The sequence below is a fragment of the Triturus cristatus genome, chromosome 2_1 (genome assembly GCF_964204655.1).
Source record: "Triturus cristatus chromosome 2_1, aTriCri1.1, whole genome shotgun sequence".
NCBI classification, from domain to species: Eukaryota; Metazoa; Chordata; class Amphibia; order Caudata; family Salamandridae; genus Triturus; species Triturus cristatus.
In genome coordinates, this window is record NC_140581.1 from 898,577,121 (window position 1) to 898,592,356 (window position 15,236).

Here is a 15,236-nt window from a genome sequence, read left to right on the forward strand (position 1 = left end):
ATTTTTTGTGTGTTAAGTATGAATCCAACCTGTCTGCTATGTTTGTGTGATTTGTTGCCAGTGTGTGACAAATTCCTAAGAAATGCAATAGGTTTCTTTGGTGCATTGTGGATTGCGAAATTCTGTGAATATGTTTTTTTTTAAAAACCTTTATTGGTTCTTTTTATATTATGGGTTCAGCTTGACTAGTAGCATGTTTTAGATTTTTTTTATTGATAATTTGTATATTATGTTATGTCTGTGTAGGTTCACTTTGTCTTGAAGGTGCTTTGTTCCAAGTTGTTTAAGCTTTGTGATTTGTTGTTTTATCTCTCTTTAATCTGCTGTCATCTAATAGGCTGTTTCTTTTTGTTATGTTTGATGTTTTCTGTGAGACGAATACATCAAAAGCTTATTTGAGCCATCCATAAAGTTTCTAAACTGAGTTTATTGTGACCAAATCTGTGTTAGAAGAACTAAATTTGGATTCTATGTCCTCTAAATTCATCGTGTTCCAAGGTTAATATGTAGTTGTGGGTAAGCTGAGGCTAGTTGTGATGTCTTGAGTTTGAAGACGACAAGCTGGTGGTCCGACAAGCTGGTGGTCTAACTATGTGACCAGAGTAATCCTTTGGAATGCAACTAGGTTTGTAATTCCCAAAACAACAGCTGTGTGCTTTTGGGAATGAGCTATTGTAGGTTCAAAGTGTCATGGCCTTTGAGGATCGTTCTGGGGTGGGGCATGTTAGGTTTGCCAATCCATATGTTCTGGTCACCAAGGATGAATAGGTTTGAATATTTGGTAATTGGGTTTAAAACTGTGTCTAGAAAAATGTCTGGTAATCTTCTATTGCTAGATAGTGGTCTGCAAAGAAGGAAAATGTTACAGTTTAGAGGTAGGGTTGCATCTGACAATGAGGGCTTCACAACTTTGTAAGGAAACATCCTCAACTTTGGATGACAAAATAGCCTCCTCTTTTGCCAATGCGATTTTTTTGTAGTCGTTTGATGGATATGGAATGAAAGAGCCATGTCTCCCTGCAGCTCTGATTCATTTATAAAGAGTAAGTAAGGATGGAAAACCCTGGAACATAGAGAAGAATCCATTCCAAGCAATCTCTAGCTATCACTTTCTGGATGTCTCAGTGTGTGCAGTGTGCCAATTTCAGGCATAGTAAGAAGACGTGCATTAGAGCTCAAACAGCACAAACATGCAACTACAGCTTGTAGCATATCACTGATATGCAATTTAAGCATGTGTACTGCACTTTCCGCCGTGGTAGTCTGCATGACATATGACATAAATAAAAAAGAAGACATGCATTTGGGCTTGATAGATGGTATTTTTTAAGTACACCGGTCTTCACTTTTTGTCTGAAATTCATCGTAGTTTTACTTTATTTTTTTATTCAAGGGCATACTTCAAGGGCATAAGCTTTATAGTACCCTGAAGCTCCAGAGGAAGAAAACACTTCTATCCTTAAGGCTGCCTCCTAGGTTCCCCTAAATGTGAAGGGGAGGAGTTCAGTATTGTGAGGTTAAGTTTGCCCTCATTTATCAGGTAGAGGGGCTACATGATCAGATTTCCGCGCCCCACAGTAGTGACCACATAGGGTTTCAAAAACAAAGTTTCACCATCTATTAATTCATTTTGTATAATGTAATCCTTTTATGTGGTTTGGTACAAGAAAGAGTGGCCATGCCCCATGATAAAAAATAAATTCACTTGTCTTGTGTGCCCATTTGTACCTTCTCACAAATCCCCCAGTTTTTGATACATGGCTGGATTGAGGCCAGATGTTCAAGAGATGCATCAAGAATGCAAATTATTACCATTTATATTATTTTAAAAGATCCTTTTTGGATATTGTAAAAATGTGGCATGAATCCAGCCCTTATTGGTCACCTCACCTTAAAAGAAGCAACAGTGGCCAAACTTCTTTCTTGAACACTCAACCTTCTTCTGTACGGAAGGGAGTAAACTGTGAAGAGCGTAGCCAAGCTGATACGGTTATAAGCTTTGTGAACTTTACAAAGATCAGCACTTCTGAAGAGAGCACCATGAGAGTTCGGGTGGGGATGGAAGAAATGGAGAGGGTCCTGGAATAAGAGAAGTGTGGACAATAGATAGTCTGAAAAAACTTCACTGGGAAAACTGGTTGATGTCTCCTTTATATTTGACCTGCCCTTTCATTCCATATCCATCAACACAACATGGTGGTTCCAGAGGGCTCTGCGGTTGATGGACTAAATTCATGTTGTCCACTATGCTCATTTTAGAATTCCTTATTCTCAAAATCAACTTTTACGTTATTGGGACCAGACAATATTTCCCAACTCACTTCAGCAATCTGTCCATTAGGATATTATACTAGACCTGGATTGGTGGAGTGCCACCAAAAACCTAGTTGTGGACAAATCTCTCCATTCCAAACCCTCAGATCTCTGCGATTGCTATTTTTTTTCCATTTTTATATCCTTGTGGAGTTTCCTAACCATCCCTGCTTTGCTGCCCACTCAGTTCATTTTCTCTATTCAGAGACCCAACCTGTTGAAGTATTTAAAAATTATTTAGCCATTTCTGTCATTATAGATACTTTTTTTTTGGAAAACTTTATTGTGCAGAAAGCAACAGTACAAACGTGGGCCTACAACCACTAGGGCCGGCCGCTAGCACATGCATGCCAATTACGTGACGTCACAAAGCAGCGACCGATCCCCAGAGGCGCAGCAGGATTACAAAGTTATGCTCGGCAACGCAGAAGTTAGGCAGAGTACTGATATTTTAAATTTTGAAAAAAGGAAAACGAACAAAAAAGAAAAACAAAACTCAAGGCGAGAAACAGTCTAGACAGTGTCAAGCGCCGACGGGGGGACCCCACCCCACCAGGTAAAGAATCAGGAGGTCAATAAAGCTGACCGGGGGGGGGGGTGGAGGCCAGAACAATCAGCATAAAGAGTACAGTAATCAGGGAACCCCAGGATCAGGGGGACAGGGAAGTATCAGAAGTATCTTCAAAAGGGGGCGTACAAATGTTACCTCGGTAGGCGTTCCACTGACCCCAAATTCTACCCCACGCCCCAGGCTTGCCCCGCACCAGATATACCGTCTTCTCCCTGAACATACACCAGTCCATGTTCTCCTTCCACACTGACACGGTGGGAGGCCGTCGGGAACCCCAAAGCTGCGCGATATCCCTCTTTGCAATCATGTTCCCAAGTGCCGCCCACCGGGCCTGGGCAACGTTATAATCATTCGGCTCCCATACATTCAGCAAACATCGCATTATAGATACTTGACCATGTGACAAATTGTTTACAGTATCAGAAGACCACTTACCTATTCTCAGGTGTATCATCAAGATCAGTGTGCTGCAGTAAAATAGATATTCTCATAATATATCCTGTTTTTCGTTAAAATTCAAGTTAGTAATGAAAGATGTTTCTTCCATTCATTCTAAAGTCACTGGAGCATCTCTGGTTCTGTCTTCATCATACAGTTTCTCGAGTATCTAACCAGCATTTTGTGATGTATGGTTGGCCCTACCTGTAGCAGTTTTGTTCCATAGGTTGCATTCTGTATTGTTGCCCAATGTGTGATCAAAGCAGTGGTCATTGACTTTTCCATTTGTATCCTATATTTATAATAGCTGTGAGAGCTGTTGCCTACATTTTTTTGTAAACAGTGTCTTGGATGTTGCCTCCAGAGCCAATGCTCAGTTTTTCCATGCCATACTTTTGAAAAGGTTTGATTAGGCCTACGAGCTCCTCAGTTCCCCCATATTCACTGTGCAAGCTTTCCCATTGTTCTAGAGGAAGGGAGGCTGTGAATTACTGTAGCAAAAAGTACAAGCTGCAGTCTTTAGATATACATGTACCCCTAGTACCACATCCCAACCCATTTTACAAAGGACTCGCTTCTCATCTTCGTGTATGGTTACTTGTGTCTGAAGTGTGGATGGAGAGAGAAGTAATTTAACTTAAGGGAAGCAGTATGATGTTGGACAGGTGGCAGGCAGAGCTATCCAAGAACCCCCGCTTACAAATTATTGTTGTACTTGGTGCCATCCTCGGAATTTGATGGAAACTAAGGCATTAGTAAAACAAAAATGCAGAAGATGCTGCAGAGAACAGCTTGTAACATTGACCCTGTCGACCATGCAATTGTCTTCAGTGCCTGAAATAGTGAGGGTTTGGTGGTTGGATCCTGTACTCTTTTAAATCACTGCTATCTGGATGAGCACAATCTGCAGTTTGTCCGGCCTTTGTACACACTCTTCTTCACTGGAAGGAGTTGCTTCCCATTTGATTTTCATGGTACACAACTATAGTTGAGACCCAGATTATGTTTATTGTACTTGACAGTTGGTTGGATTTGGACTGATAGAATTGAACATTATAAGACAGTCAGAGACTGGGAAACATCAGACCTTAAGCCCTCTTTAATACCCCACTTAACTCACTCTATTCCCATGTCTGTCCATGATACCTCTGTCAAATGTAATCTTTGTATTTTCCCTCTGAGTGTCAAATAACAGGTCTTTTCCTATTTCTAAACAATCAAAGAATGTGCACATGGGTAAGTAGAACCATTAAAAGCAATGCTTCTAAAGTAAGTAATGCCTATATTTAGTGCTTGGCAAAGCTTGAAAAGGGGCTTAGCTTAGAATTTTTTTTGCCAAAACCCCTTTATTTATAAAATATGCCACAATAACTGCACCCATGCAGCGGACCAGTTCCTTTATTATTGTGGTCAACATGAGAACAGTAATGCACTGATTCTTAATAAATGAACTATATTCATGCAAACTATAGATTGTTGAGCTAAGATACCACTAAATATAATTTATCAAAAAAGGTTATGTAAATTATTTTAGATATCACCTGTATTACATCTTAGCAGCATTGTATTGTTCTTTTACAGAATGACGACGTTGAAACAGATATTGATAAATTGAAACAGAAACAAGAGCTAGGAAGATCGCTAGAAGAACTGAAAATGTATGAATGTTTTTTTCCTGAGCTCATGGAGGACTTTCAGGTAAAGAGGAACTTGCATGGTTATTGTGTGTATAAATAGTGTATATTTGTTGGCTTTGGTGTTAAGGAAGACATGTTCAATGCCTCTGCTGATGCGGATTGTACTGGCAAATGTCGATCTTCACCCATCAAGTCGTTTGGTGCTGTTGGTGTTGTGCAGTCAGGGTAAACTGTTACATTGATATTCCAAAAATAGAGTTTAGGCAACAGACAAAACTACCATCCCATGCATGAACATGTGTTGCATGCCAGTATCAAATTGGTTTTGGGGTTGTTTGCTCAGTTCCGTACCTAAAAGCACACTGTCGTTCTCTCTGTTAAATAAGAATTCTAGCTGCAGATTCCTTACCTTTGAATCTCTCAGGCGTCAGACTGAATCCAGAAACTTTTGCGTGAGCAGTAGCCCTACTCACCGTCGGGTGGCTCTGTTCGGATCCGCGTGGTGTCACTGGAGGCGTTGGAGCCAGATGTGTTGTCGCGGTCACCTATATAGGTATCACTCAGGTGCGGGGACTTCACTTCTTGTCTCCCACGCCAGTTAGCACTGATCTGGAGAAGAGCTACCCCTCTGCCTCTTTTTGACAGACTTTTTTTTAAAGTTTTGTCTAAGATTTTTTCCTTGTGTGTCAAGGGATGACCTCTAAAATGCAAGGGTTTAAGCCGTGTGGCGCCTGTCACCGCGCCATGTCTGTTGCCGACCGACACCTTGTGTGCTTATGTTGTCTTGAGCGGGACCACGACCCAGTCGTGCTCAGACTGCCGGGCCATGGCGCCGAAGGCTTTGAGGGAGCGGTCCCTAAAGCTGCTTGTGGCCCGTCAGTCAACGACATCTATGACGACTCCTAGGACGTCTCGGTCCCTAGATAGAGAAGGTTGGGGGACCACTCCTGGAACCCCAAGTCGTCTTCATCGCACTCAAGGTCCTCAAGACACTCGGGAAAGAAGCACAAGAAAAAGAAGTAGTAGTCTAGACTGACTTTGACTTCACCTATTCCGTTGAGGGTTGACAAGATGAGTGAGGAGCATCGACATTTCAGGCACCGCTCTGCGGAGCTGTTGCCTGGTCCAACTCTGTGCCTTCCTTTGTTTCCAGGAGCCAGCCCCACTCAAATAAAAGAGTTATACAAGGCAATGTGGCGAGTCTTTGAATGGGCTGACTCCTCCGGATCGCCTTCTGGCCCGGCGGGGTCGCAAGGACCCCATCAGGTTCTAGGCCTATGGTGTCTCATGGACCTGATCTCGGATCCGAATCGACGCCAGCCGTGTCAATGCCTGCTTCCCCTGTGCTAGGCCCGAACTCGATGCTCCCGACGCTGCTGGCACCCATCGGTGGTGCCAGCCCCAGCCCCATTCTGATTCTGAACGACTCTGAGTCGGAACGGCGTTGATCGATGCTGATGTAGCCCAGGGGCTCTAGGTTGATGCCAGAACGTTTTGCGGGGGTTATAGACATGGGAGAAGAGTGTAAGGCATCACTTGACCCTATACAACACTAGTTAGACACTCCTGGTGAGGAATTGGACTGGTTTGAGTAGCTTGCGGAAGCCAGTGGATTGGACACCTCTCCAGATGCTGGTATGCGCTCTCAACCAACGTGGCTGTGGAGGAGGGAGCGTCTTATACTAGGGTGGTATAGAGGACATACATCAGAGGTCCTTGACCTGGAGCTGCCCTCAGTGCAGGTCAAGACTAGCCTCTTGACCAAAGTATTTCAACCTGGGGCCTCCACTAACAAATGTCCTTCTAGGCACTTGGTCTAAGCCTAGTACAGGGGCTTCTGTGATGAAGACAATACCATACTGCCATCCCCCCGCCCGGGTTGATCCGAGTTTCCTCAGTCAACATCCTATCCCTGAGAGCTTGCTAGTCCAAGCCTCAGCATCCCCTGGTGCATTCTCTTCTGCTTCCCCGGACTGAGAATCCAAGAGCCTGGATGCATTTGGGAAGAAGGTGTTTTCTTCCGCCAGTCTAGCATTGCGGTCAGGGATCAACACATGCCTTTTGGCCAGTTTCTCACATACCTTATGGGAAACAGTTGTGCAAGTATTGCCATAGGTCCCTGAGGAGGCCCGGGCTGTGCTCTCCCAAACAGTGGGAGATGGGAGGGATGCAGCAACGTTCACCTGCAGATGTGGTCTGGATACGACGGACTCGCTGGGCAGAGGGGTTTCTTCGATGGTGGCCTTGGGACACCAAGCCTGGCTGAGGACACCTGGCATTTTGGGGGATGTCAAGGCCAAACTCATGGACATGCCCTTCGATGGGACTCGTCTCTTTCGGAGAGATGGCAGACTTTGTGCAGGAGCACTTCAAGGGGTTACCGGCTCACGAGCTACGGCCAGGTCCTTGGACCTCCCAGTAACACCTCACCCCCTACCTGCCTTTCGACCCCTTCGAGGCAATGGAAGGGGCTTTTAACCACGTCAGCCATACCACAGCCATCGTCCTGCACAGGCTTCTCAAGGTGTGCGAGGATGTGGTGCATTCCAACCTTGTGGGAATGGTGGCCAGAAGTCGTCCCCCACCAACCCCCCCAGCAGCTTTAGGCTCTAAGTCCTCTTGGTTTGGTTCTGCAAGACCATGGGTGTACAGTTGGAGGGAGAATCCAACATCATCCCCTCCACTGGCAGTCCATAACATTGGATGAATGGGTCTTGCAGGTCATTCGTATGGCTACTCCCTCCCTTTCCAATCCCCCCCCTTTACCGCCATCTCCAGAACGGCTGACGGAGGATCATCTTATCTTGCTCCTGGAGGAAGTTTCAGCTCTCTTGTCCAAAGGAGCTATGTAAAGGTTTCCGATATCAGAAGTAGGCTGTGGTTGTTATTCCTGCAACTTTCTGATACCCAAAAAGAACAAATGTCTTCCTCCTATTCTAGATCTCTGAACCATCAATCTCTTCCTCAAAAAGAAGAAATTCAGAATACTAACATTGGCTCAGGTCTTGTCTGCCCTAGACCAAGGAGAGTGGCTGGTAGCATTGGACTTGCAGGATCCGTATTTTCACATCCACATCCTCTTGCCCACAGTTGTTACCTCTTGTTCAAGGTAGGCCACAAGCACTTTGAGTTCACTGTGCTACCCTTTGATTTTGCTCGGGTGTTCACCAATGTGGTGGTGGTAGTTGCTGCTCAACTGCACAAATTAGGGGCTGTGGTCTTCCCCTACCATAACGACTGGCTGTTGAAGACGTCCTCACCCCAGACTGTTGTTTCCCACCTGAAGACTACGGTAGATCTTCATTTGCTGGGGTTCACTATAAACATGCCAAGATGTCAGACCTGACTCCTTCTCAGATGCTCCCTTTCATCTGAGCTGTTCTGGACAGTATCGAGTAGCGAGTCCAGGATATTCAGGTTGCATACCGATGCTTCAGCCTTTATTCTGGATTTCTGTGAGAATTAATCTGAGGCTGCTGGGCCTCATGGCCTCCTTCATCCTATTGATAAATCATGCCAGATGGCTTATGCGGGCTCTGCAGTGAGACCTGAAGTTCCAGTGGGCGCAGCATCAGGGGAATCTCTCCAATGTGAACCAGATCTCAAAAGGAACTATGAAGCCGCAGTTGTAGCTTACGAACTGCGATTGGGTGGAGGCGGATCCCTCTCCCTTCCCCAACCAGATCTCACAGTAGTGACAGATGTGTCACTCCTGGGATGGGTCAGCCATTTGGGAGCGGTGGAGATTAGAGGACTCTGGTCTCCGGCAGAATCAGGGCTCCACATCATCTTGTTGGAGCTCCGGGCGTTCCAACTAGCATTAAAAGGATGTTTTCCTTCTGTCAAGGACAAGTTAGTGCAGGTGTTCACAGACTACACCACCGCCATGAGGTATTGCAACAAGCAGGGCAGGGTGGGGTCATGGACTCTTTGTCACGAGGCCCTGCGTCTCTAGACATGGCTGGAACAGCAGGGCGTAACTCTGGTGGTTCAACACTTGGCAGGTTTTCTGAATACCAGGACAGACAAACTCAGCCGTTGATGCGTAGCAGATCACGCATGGCGTCTCCAGCCGGAGGTGGTGTAAGTTCCTTTCAGCAGTATGTAGAGCCTTGGTTAGATCTGTTTGCCTCCAAAGAGAACGCTCAGTGTCAGCAGTATTACATGTTGGAGTTTCCATGGCGGTATCACTCGGCAACACTTTTCACCGCAAGTGGAGCTCAGGGCGTCTGAACGTCTTCCCGCCCATACAACTCCTGCCCAGAGTTCTCAAGAAGGTCAGGAACGACCGGTCCCAAGTCATTCTTGTGGCTCTGGACTGAGTGTGGAGAGTTTGGTATTCTGAGCTTTTAAAAATGAGCATCGGACCTCCAATCTCGCTGCCCCTTCGGAAAGGATCTTCTGTCGCAGCAGCAGGGGAGGGTTCTTCACCCTAACCTGTCAACTCTCTGCCTCCTTGCGTGGAGATTGAGCAGCGGCAGTTGATAGCTTTTGACCTTTTTCTCAAAGTTTGTACAGTTATTCTGGTGGCCAGGCGACCCTCCACTAAAACAGTATACACCTGTCGCTGGGAGAAATGTGCAAAATATTACTGATATTCTTCTCTTTATTCTTAACCCTTGCTGGCAGGGCTCTCTGGGCACTCTCAAGGGTTATCTTTCTGCTCTGTTCGCTTTCCTGCGGTTGCCTGACCAACCCTCTTTATTCAAGTCCCCTATTATGAATAGGTTCCTAAAAGGGCTTGAACGTATGTTTTCCCCTACGGCCTTCATTACGCCTCAGTGGAATCTGAAACAGGTTCTAAGTTACCTCATGTATACTCCCTTTGAGCTACTGTGTAAACCCCCCCCCCCCCCCCGCCCCCCCGTTGCTTACCATCAAGACAGCATCTCTAGTGGCAATATCATCTGTCTGGAGGGTGAGTGAGCTGCAGGCTTTATCATCCAAGTCTCCCTATCTCATGATATTTCCGGATAAGGTTTGCACCCAGGTCTCTTTCATACTTAAAGTGGTGACCCCATTCTGTGTCTAAGTCAACTTTTTTTCTTTTTTAAGGCTATGTAAAACATTTCTTTGCTTTGAGCTATCCCAAACTTGAAACTTGAGCTCTGAAATGAGCTGTATGGCTGATAAAATTTCTCAAACCCTTGGAGAAAGAACAGTGGAGACAAATTTGAAGATTAGATCATTAACTTAATTCTAACCAATTAGCACAAAAACACAAAGAGCCAATAAACCTAACTCAAATACTTTCTCCACCTCATCTGTTTTCCTTGACCTATGATCGTGAACATACTTCCTCCCAGAGTAGCACTGGTGCATACCTCCTTTCACTGCCTTAAAGCATCAAACATTAATTTCTGCTTAGTCCTTTACCGACCAGGTACTTCAATGATGTTTCTCAGTGGACTGCTCCCACCCCTCTTGGAACATCATGAATTTTTTTTCTGGGTGGCATGAATTGATGACTCTTTATATGAAGGAGCACCCATAAGTTGAGACGTTCTGCAACATGAAATACTGACACTCTAAGAATGAAACGGCATTAAGAATTGGTTTTGTTTAATGAAAATGCAACTAGGTTTTGACTTAATTTTATTGAGGTTCTCCAGTATTGAATCCTTTATAGATGCCCATGCTTGCATCAAACTTCGACGTCGAAGTGGGAGTTTCACGGTACCATAGAAAGCAGTAGTCAAAGACCTACCTAGAAGTTGATGTTAAAGTACATTTACTTTAATAGCTTATTAAAATAGCTCATTAAAAAAGACCCAAAGTCCAGAAATCAGGCGACCGCACCACTTTAGAACCATTACTACAGATGCTCCAGTCCCTCAGATTTTCTACTGCATGTCGTGTGATGGGAGTCTCCTTTAGCTGCGCTCAGTTTTCATCAGTTAGTCTACACTGAAGAAGAATTCAACATCTGATCCTCCACAACAACCACTGGCACCCATTCGGTCTCCAAAAATTCAGAAACCATCACTTGACCATGTATTTTACCAATACCAATGACCCCTCTACCTACACTAGCAAGTATATTGGCGGACCTGTCAGCGGATGATTCACCTTCCTCAGATGAGGATAGAGAAGAGAGAGAAATCAGGGATTCAGCATCAGTACCCAACGAGTGGTTTGACTATTTAATCCTAACACCATACCCTCCTGTACCACCACCAGTGGACTTACAACCAGATGACATCAGTGGTTTCCACAACCTCATGGAGTGGGCAACAAGAAGATTTCAGCATCCTCTTACAACCAAGCAGTCTGATTGCTTCCTCTATGATTTTAAGTAGCCCATGAAAAAATATACCATGGCCATCCCTATTGTAGACTTCATTTGGGAGGAAGGCATCAAGACAATGAGGAATCCAGCTACCGTGACGGCAGTGCTGCCTAGACTGCATAAAAGTACAAAACACCAATGATTCACCGGCATGCTTATTTGCTCATCCCGAGCATGATTCCGTCATTTTGCAAGCGGCCTAGCAAAGCTCAAAGAACCCATCAATCCCTAACAACACATCCAGATAGGGATGGGTGTCTACTGGATAACATCGGCAAACCCTTTTCCATTAAGGCATCCACCACTGTCAGAGCTACCAACTCCTTTGCAATTTTAGGAGAATATGACAGACAAATGCAGTCTGATATTGCTCAATACCTGGATCTCTTATCAATGGACACAAAAGCTGAAACCAGGAAGATTCTCCAAGAGGGAGAGAGGGCCTTTGCGGAGATAATTGATTGTGTAATTGACATTAGCTCAACTGGATTGATGCAACTAACTGGAGCAGTGGTACTTAGAAGACTTTGTTGGCTGAAGGTAACTTCTTTCAGACCATAAATCCAAAACACGATCCTGAATATGCAGTATGACGGAATGCATTGTTCAGCAAGCATGTTGATGATGTTCAGCAAGCATGTCGACCATGTTCTTCAAACTATCAAGACAGATACGGACACGGCCAAGTCGTTAGGACCTGCAAATGCAAAGACACCACTTTCGAAGGAAGCAGGGGTTCCTACTCTTATAGAGGAGGATTTCAACCTTACAGGCAGCAGCAACCCTTTCAAAGTCTATATCCCTCCCAATACACCCAACAATACTGGCAACCACTGTCAGCGGTGTACAAGCAGACAACAAGATGTAAACAACCTCCCAATGGCCGGAAAGCAATGACCCTTCAACGGTGCAGGTTACCCCCCACAATTCAACAAAAAAACTGCTTGGAGGCCGTATATCCAGTTATCTTTATGGTTCCTTATAACATCGGGCAGATGGGTCCTGGATGTCATAGCTCGAGGACGCATGCTGGAATTTACCTGCAATCCACCGAATGTTCCCCCAAAAGGGGCATCACCTCTCCATCTAAAACAACTTCTCCTGGAAATATCAACAATACTAGAAAACGGTGCAGTAGAAGAGGTCCCAAAGACTCAGAGGGAATCTGTTTCTACTTCAGTTTCTTCCTGATACGGAATAGTCTGGAGACTGGCACCATATCTTAGACCTTTGGAAGCTCAACAAATACTTGAGAAAGCAATCTTTTCGCATGCACACCCTGCAAGATATTTTACATCTCCTCAATCATGGGGATCACATGACCGCTTTACATTTCCAGGATGCATACGTCCATGTCCCGAGTCACCCAAAACATTGAGAGTACCTGAGATTCAAGGTGGCTGGCACCCACTACCAATTCAAAGTTCTCCTCTTCGGGCTAAAATCGGCTCCCTCTATCTTCACAAAGTGTCTGGCTCCCGTGGCAGCTCATCTGCTAGAAGAAAATGTGCAGGTATTCCCATACCTTGGTGACTGGTTAATAAGGCTGCCACATCTCAGCAGGCCACAAAAGATACTTCAACCTGTCTTTCACTCGTCAAGAATCTGGGTCTCACAGTTAACAAACAAAAATCATATTTTGCACCAAAAACACACATCTAAGACTTTGTTATAACGACAGACGCGTCCTTAGAGGGATGGGGCGCTCATTTTCAGGATTTGACAATCAGTGGGAAATGGAACAACTTCTAAAAGAACATGCACATACACTGGCTGGAGCTCAAGGCCATAGCACTTGCCCTAACATCTTTCTTTCCCAGAATAGCAAACTCATCCGTGCTAATCCGCATGGACAATACCTCCAGCATGCATTACATAAACAAATGGGGAGAAACAATGTGTAACAGCAAGCTCAAGAAATATGGAAGTGGGCCCTGCACAACCAGATAACACTGAAGGTGGAACATGGGCCCGGAGCAACCAGTGTCTTAGCGAATACATTAAGCACATTGGCTACCAGTTGCCACGAATGGGAACTAAATCAGTAGTTTCTAGAAAACCCCTACTCTTCCTGGGTCAAACCAAATCTGGATCTGTTTACAACCAAGAACACCTGTAAATGGAAGTTCTATGGAAGCAGGCATCAGCAGAAGGGCCGTAGGGGGATGCGTTTTCGATCAAATGGTCAAAGATCTTTATGTACGCTTTCCCCCCTATCCCATTAATCCCAAGGATCCTCAGAAAACTCAAGAGGGGAACCCTGACAAATGATCTTGATTGCTCCCAGATGGCTCAGACCGTTCTGGTTCACAAAACTCCTGTTTCTTTCGGAACAAGCCCACATTCAACTGAAGCTCATACGAGCGTTGCTGATGATGAATAACGGCTAGGTACGTGATCCCAATCCGACATCACCACACTTATCGGCCTGGATCCTGAATTCAATGAACTTGAAAGGTTAAATATTCTGGCGGACTCAGAGAGATCTTCGCAAAGGCCAGGGCCAACACCACCAATAAGACATATAAGCTCAAGTGGAAGCATTTCTGTCTGTGGTGTCAGGAAATGGGTGTTCATCCAATAACATCTGCTCCAGAACAAATCCTACCGTATTTTCTTCATTTGGCAAAATATCTTCTTCAATTGGCAAAATCCGGTCAAGCTCAGTCATCCATTAAAGTACATCTAGCAGCAATATCCTGATTTCGAAGTTCAGATAAGCTACCTTCCCTATTGTCGGCTAGAGAGATCAAGAAGTTTCTTCAGGGTGGTTCCTTCTGTGAAGAAACCTGCTCCTGCTAGGCATTTACATGTAATATCAGGACAACTGATGAAAGCTCAGTTTGAACCGATTCACAAGACAGACTTAAAATATCTCCAATGGAAAACAGCACTGTTGCTGGCACTAATGTCAGCAAGAAATGTTATTGACATCAAAGCATTTACAATCAAGGAACCATTCATGCAATGTAAACAAGACAGTGTAATATTGAAAACAAGTCCGAAGTTCATACCAAAAGTCCTTTTGCATTTCCACTTTAATGAGCCCATAATATTTTCCAATCCACAAACTAAGGCAGAAAGATCACTACATACGTTATACATTAAAAGGTGTATCAAAGTCCACTTAGACAGAACAAAACAACTCGGCAGAATTGATCAATTGTTTGTGACTTTTGGAAATCTATGAAAAGGGTTCCCAATTTTCGACGCGAAGCATAGCAAGATGGATCGCAGCAGCTATCCAATTCTGTCACAACCAAGCACGAAAGCCCTCAATGCACAAAGTTAAGGCTCATTCTACCAGAGCTGTTTTTACTACTACTCCTCTCTTTGCTGGTGTGCCTAATTAGTAAATATGCAGAACAGCAACATGGTCTAGCAGGCACACCTTTACATAGCATTACTGCCTGGATTCCTCTGACAAGAATGATGCGGCTGTGGGGCAAGCAGTGTTGCGCCATCAATTTCAGTAAGGTGAGCTATTTCTAACTATCTTTCCCACCATTTGCTACAATATGATAATGTTGTTTTTGCAAATGCTAGCTGCTAACTATTATGATTCAAGTATGTGAATCTATGAAAGATCCAATACTGGAGAATAAAATAAGTTACTTAACTCTAACTGTAGTTCTCCAATATTGGTATCTTTCATTCACATGCAACCCACCCTCCTATTCATAGAGGATCCCCTTATTTCTCGTAACTATTACCTCCCACTTTTGCTGGACAAGCTGAGTGACTGGAGCCTCTCTGGTAAGGGTTCTAAAGGGTGCTGTCTCCTGATTGACTGGGCTTTACGGCTTTTATAATAATGCTAATAAATTATTGAATGTCTTTTAACATTAACTTCTAGTTAGCTCTTTGACTGCTGCTTTCTGTGATACCATGGGACTCCCACTTCAACAATGGTAAATGATTCCAGCACGTTTACAGGTAAGTAACTTATTTTCTTATTTTGTATTCACATAAGAAGGCTTACCAAATC

At 44.4% G+C, this 15,236-nt stretch overlaps 1 protein-coding gene across 2 annotated transcripts in view; it reads left to right on the forward strand.

The window, feature by feature from the left end:
- Positions 1 to 15,236, forward strand: part of AGTPBP1 (ATP/GTP binding carboxypeptidase 1) — a 1,256,713-nt gene that overhangs the window by 707,005 nt on the left and 534,472 nt on the right. For both annotated transcript variants that reach the window (XM_085633101.1, XM_085633102.1), the window contains one exon: positions 4,904 to 5,020. In XM_085633101.1, coding sequence (XP_085489227.1) covers positions 4,904 to 5,020 — 117 coding nt within the window. The remainder of the gene's footprint in view (positions 1 to 4,903; positions 5,021 to 15,236) is intronic.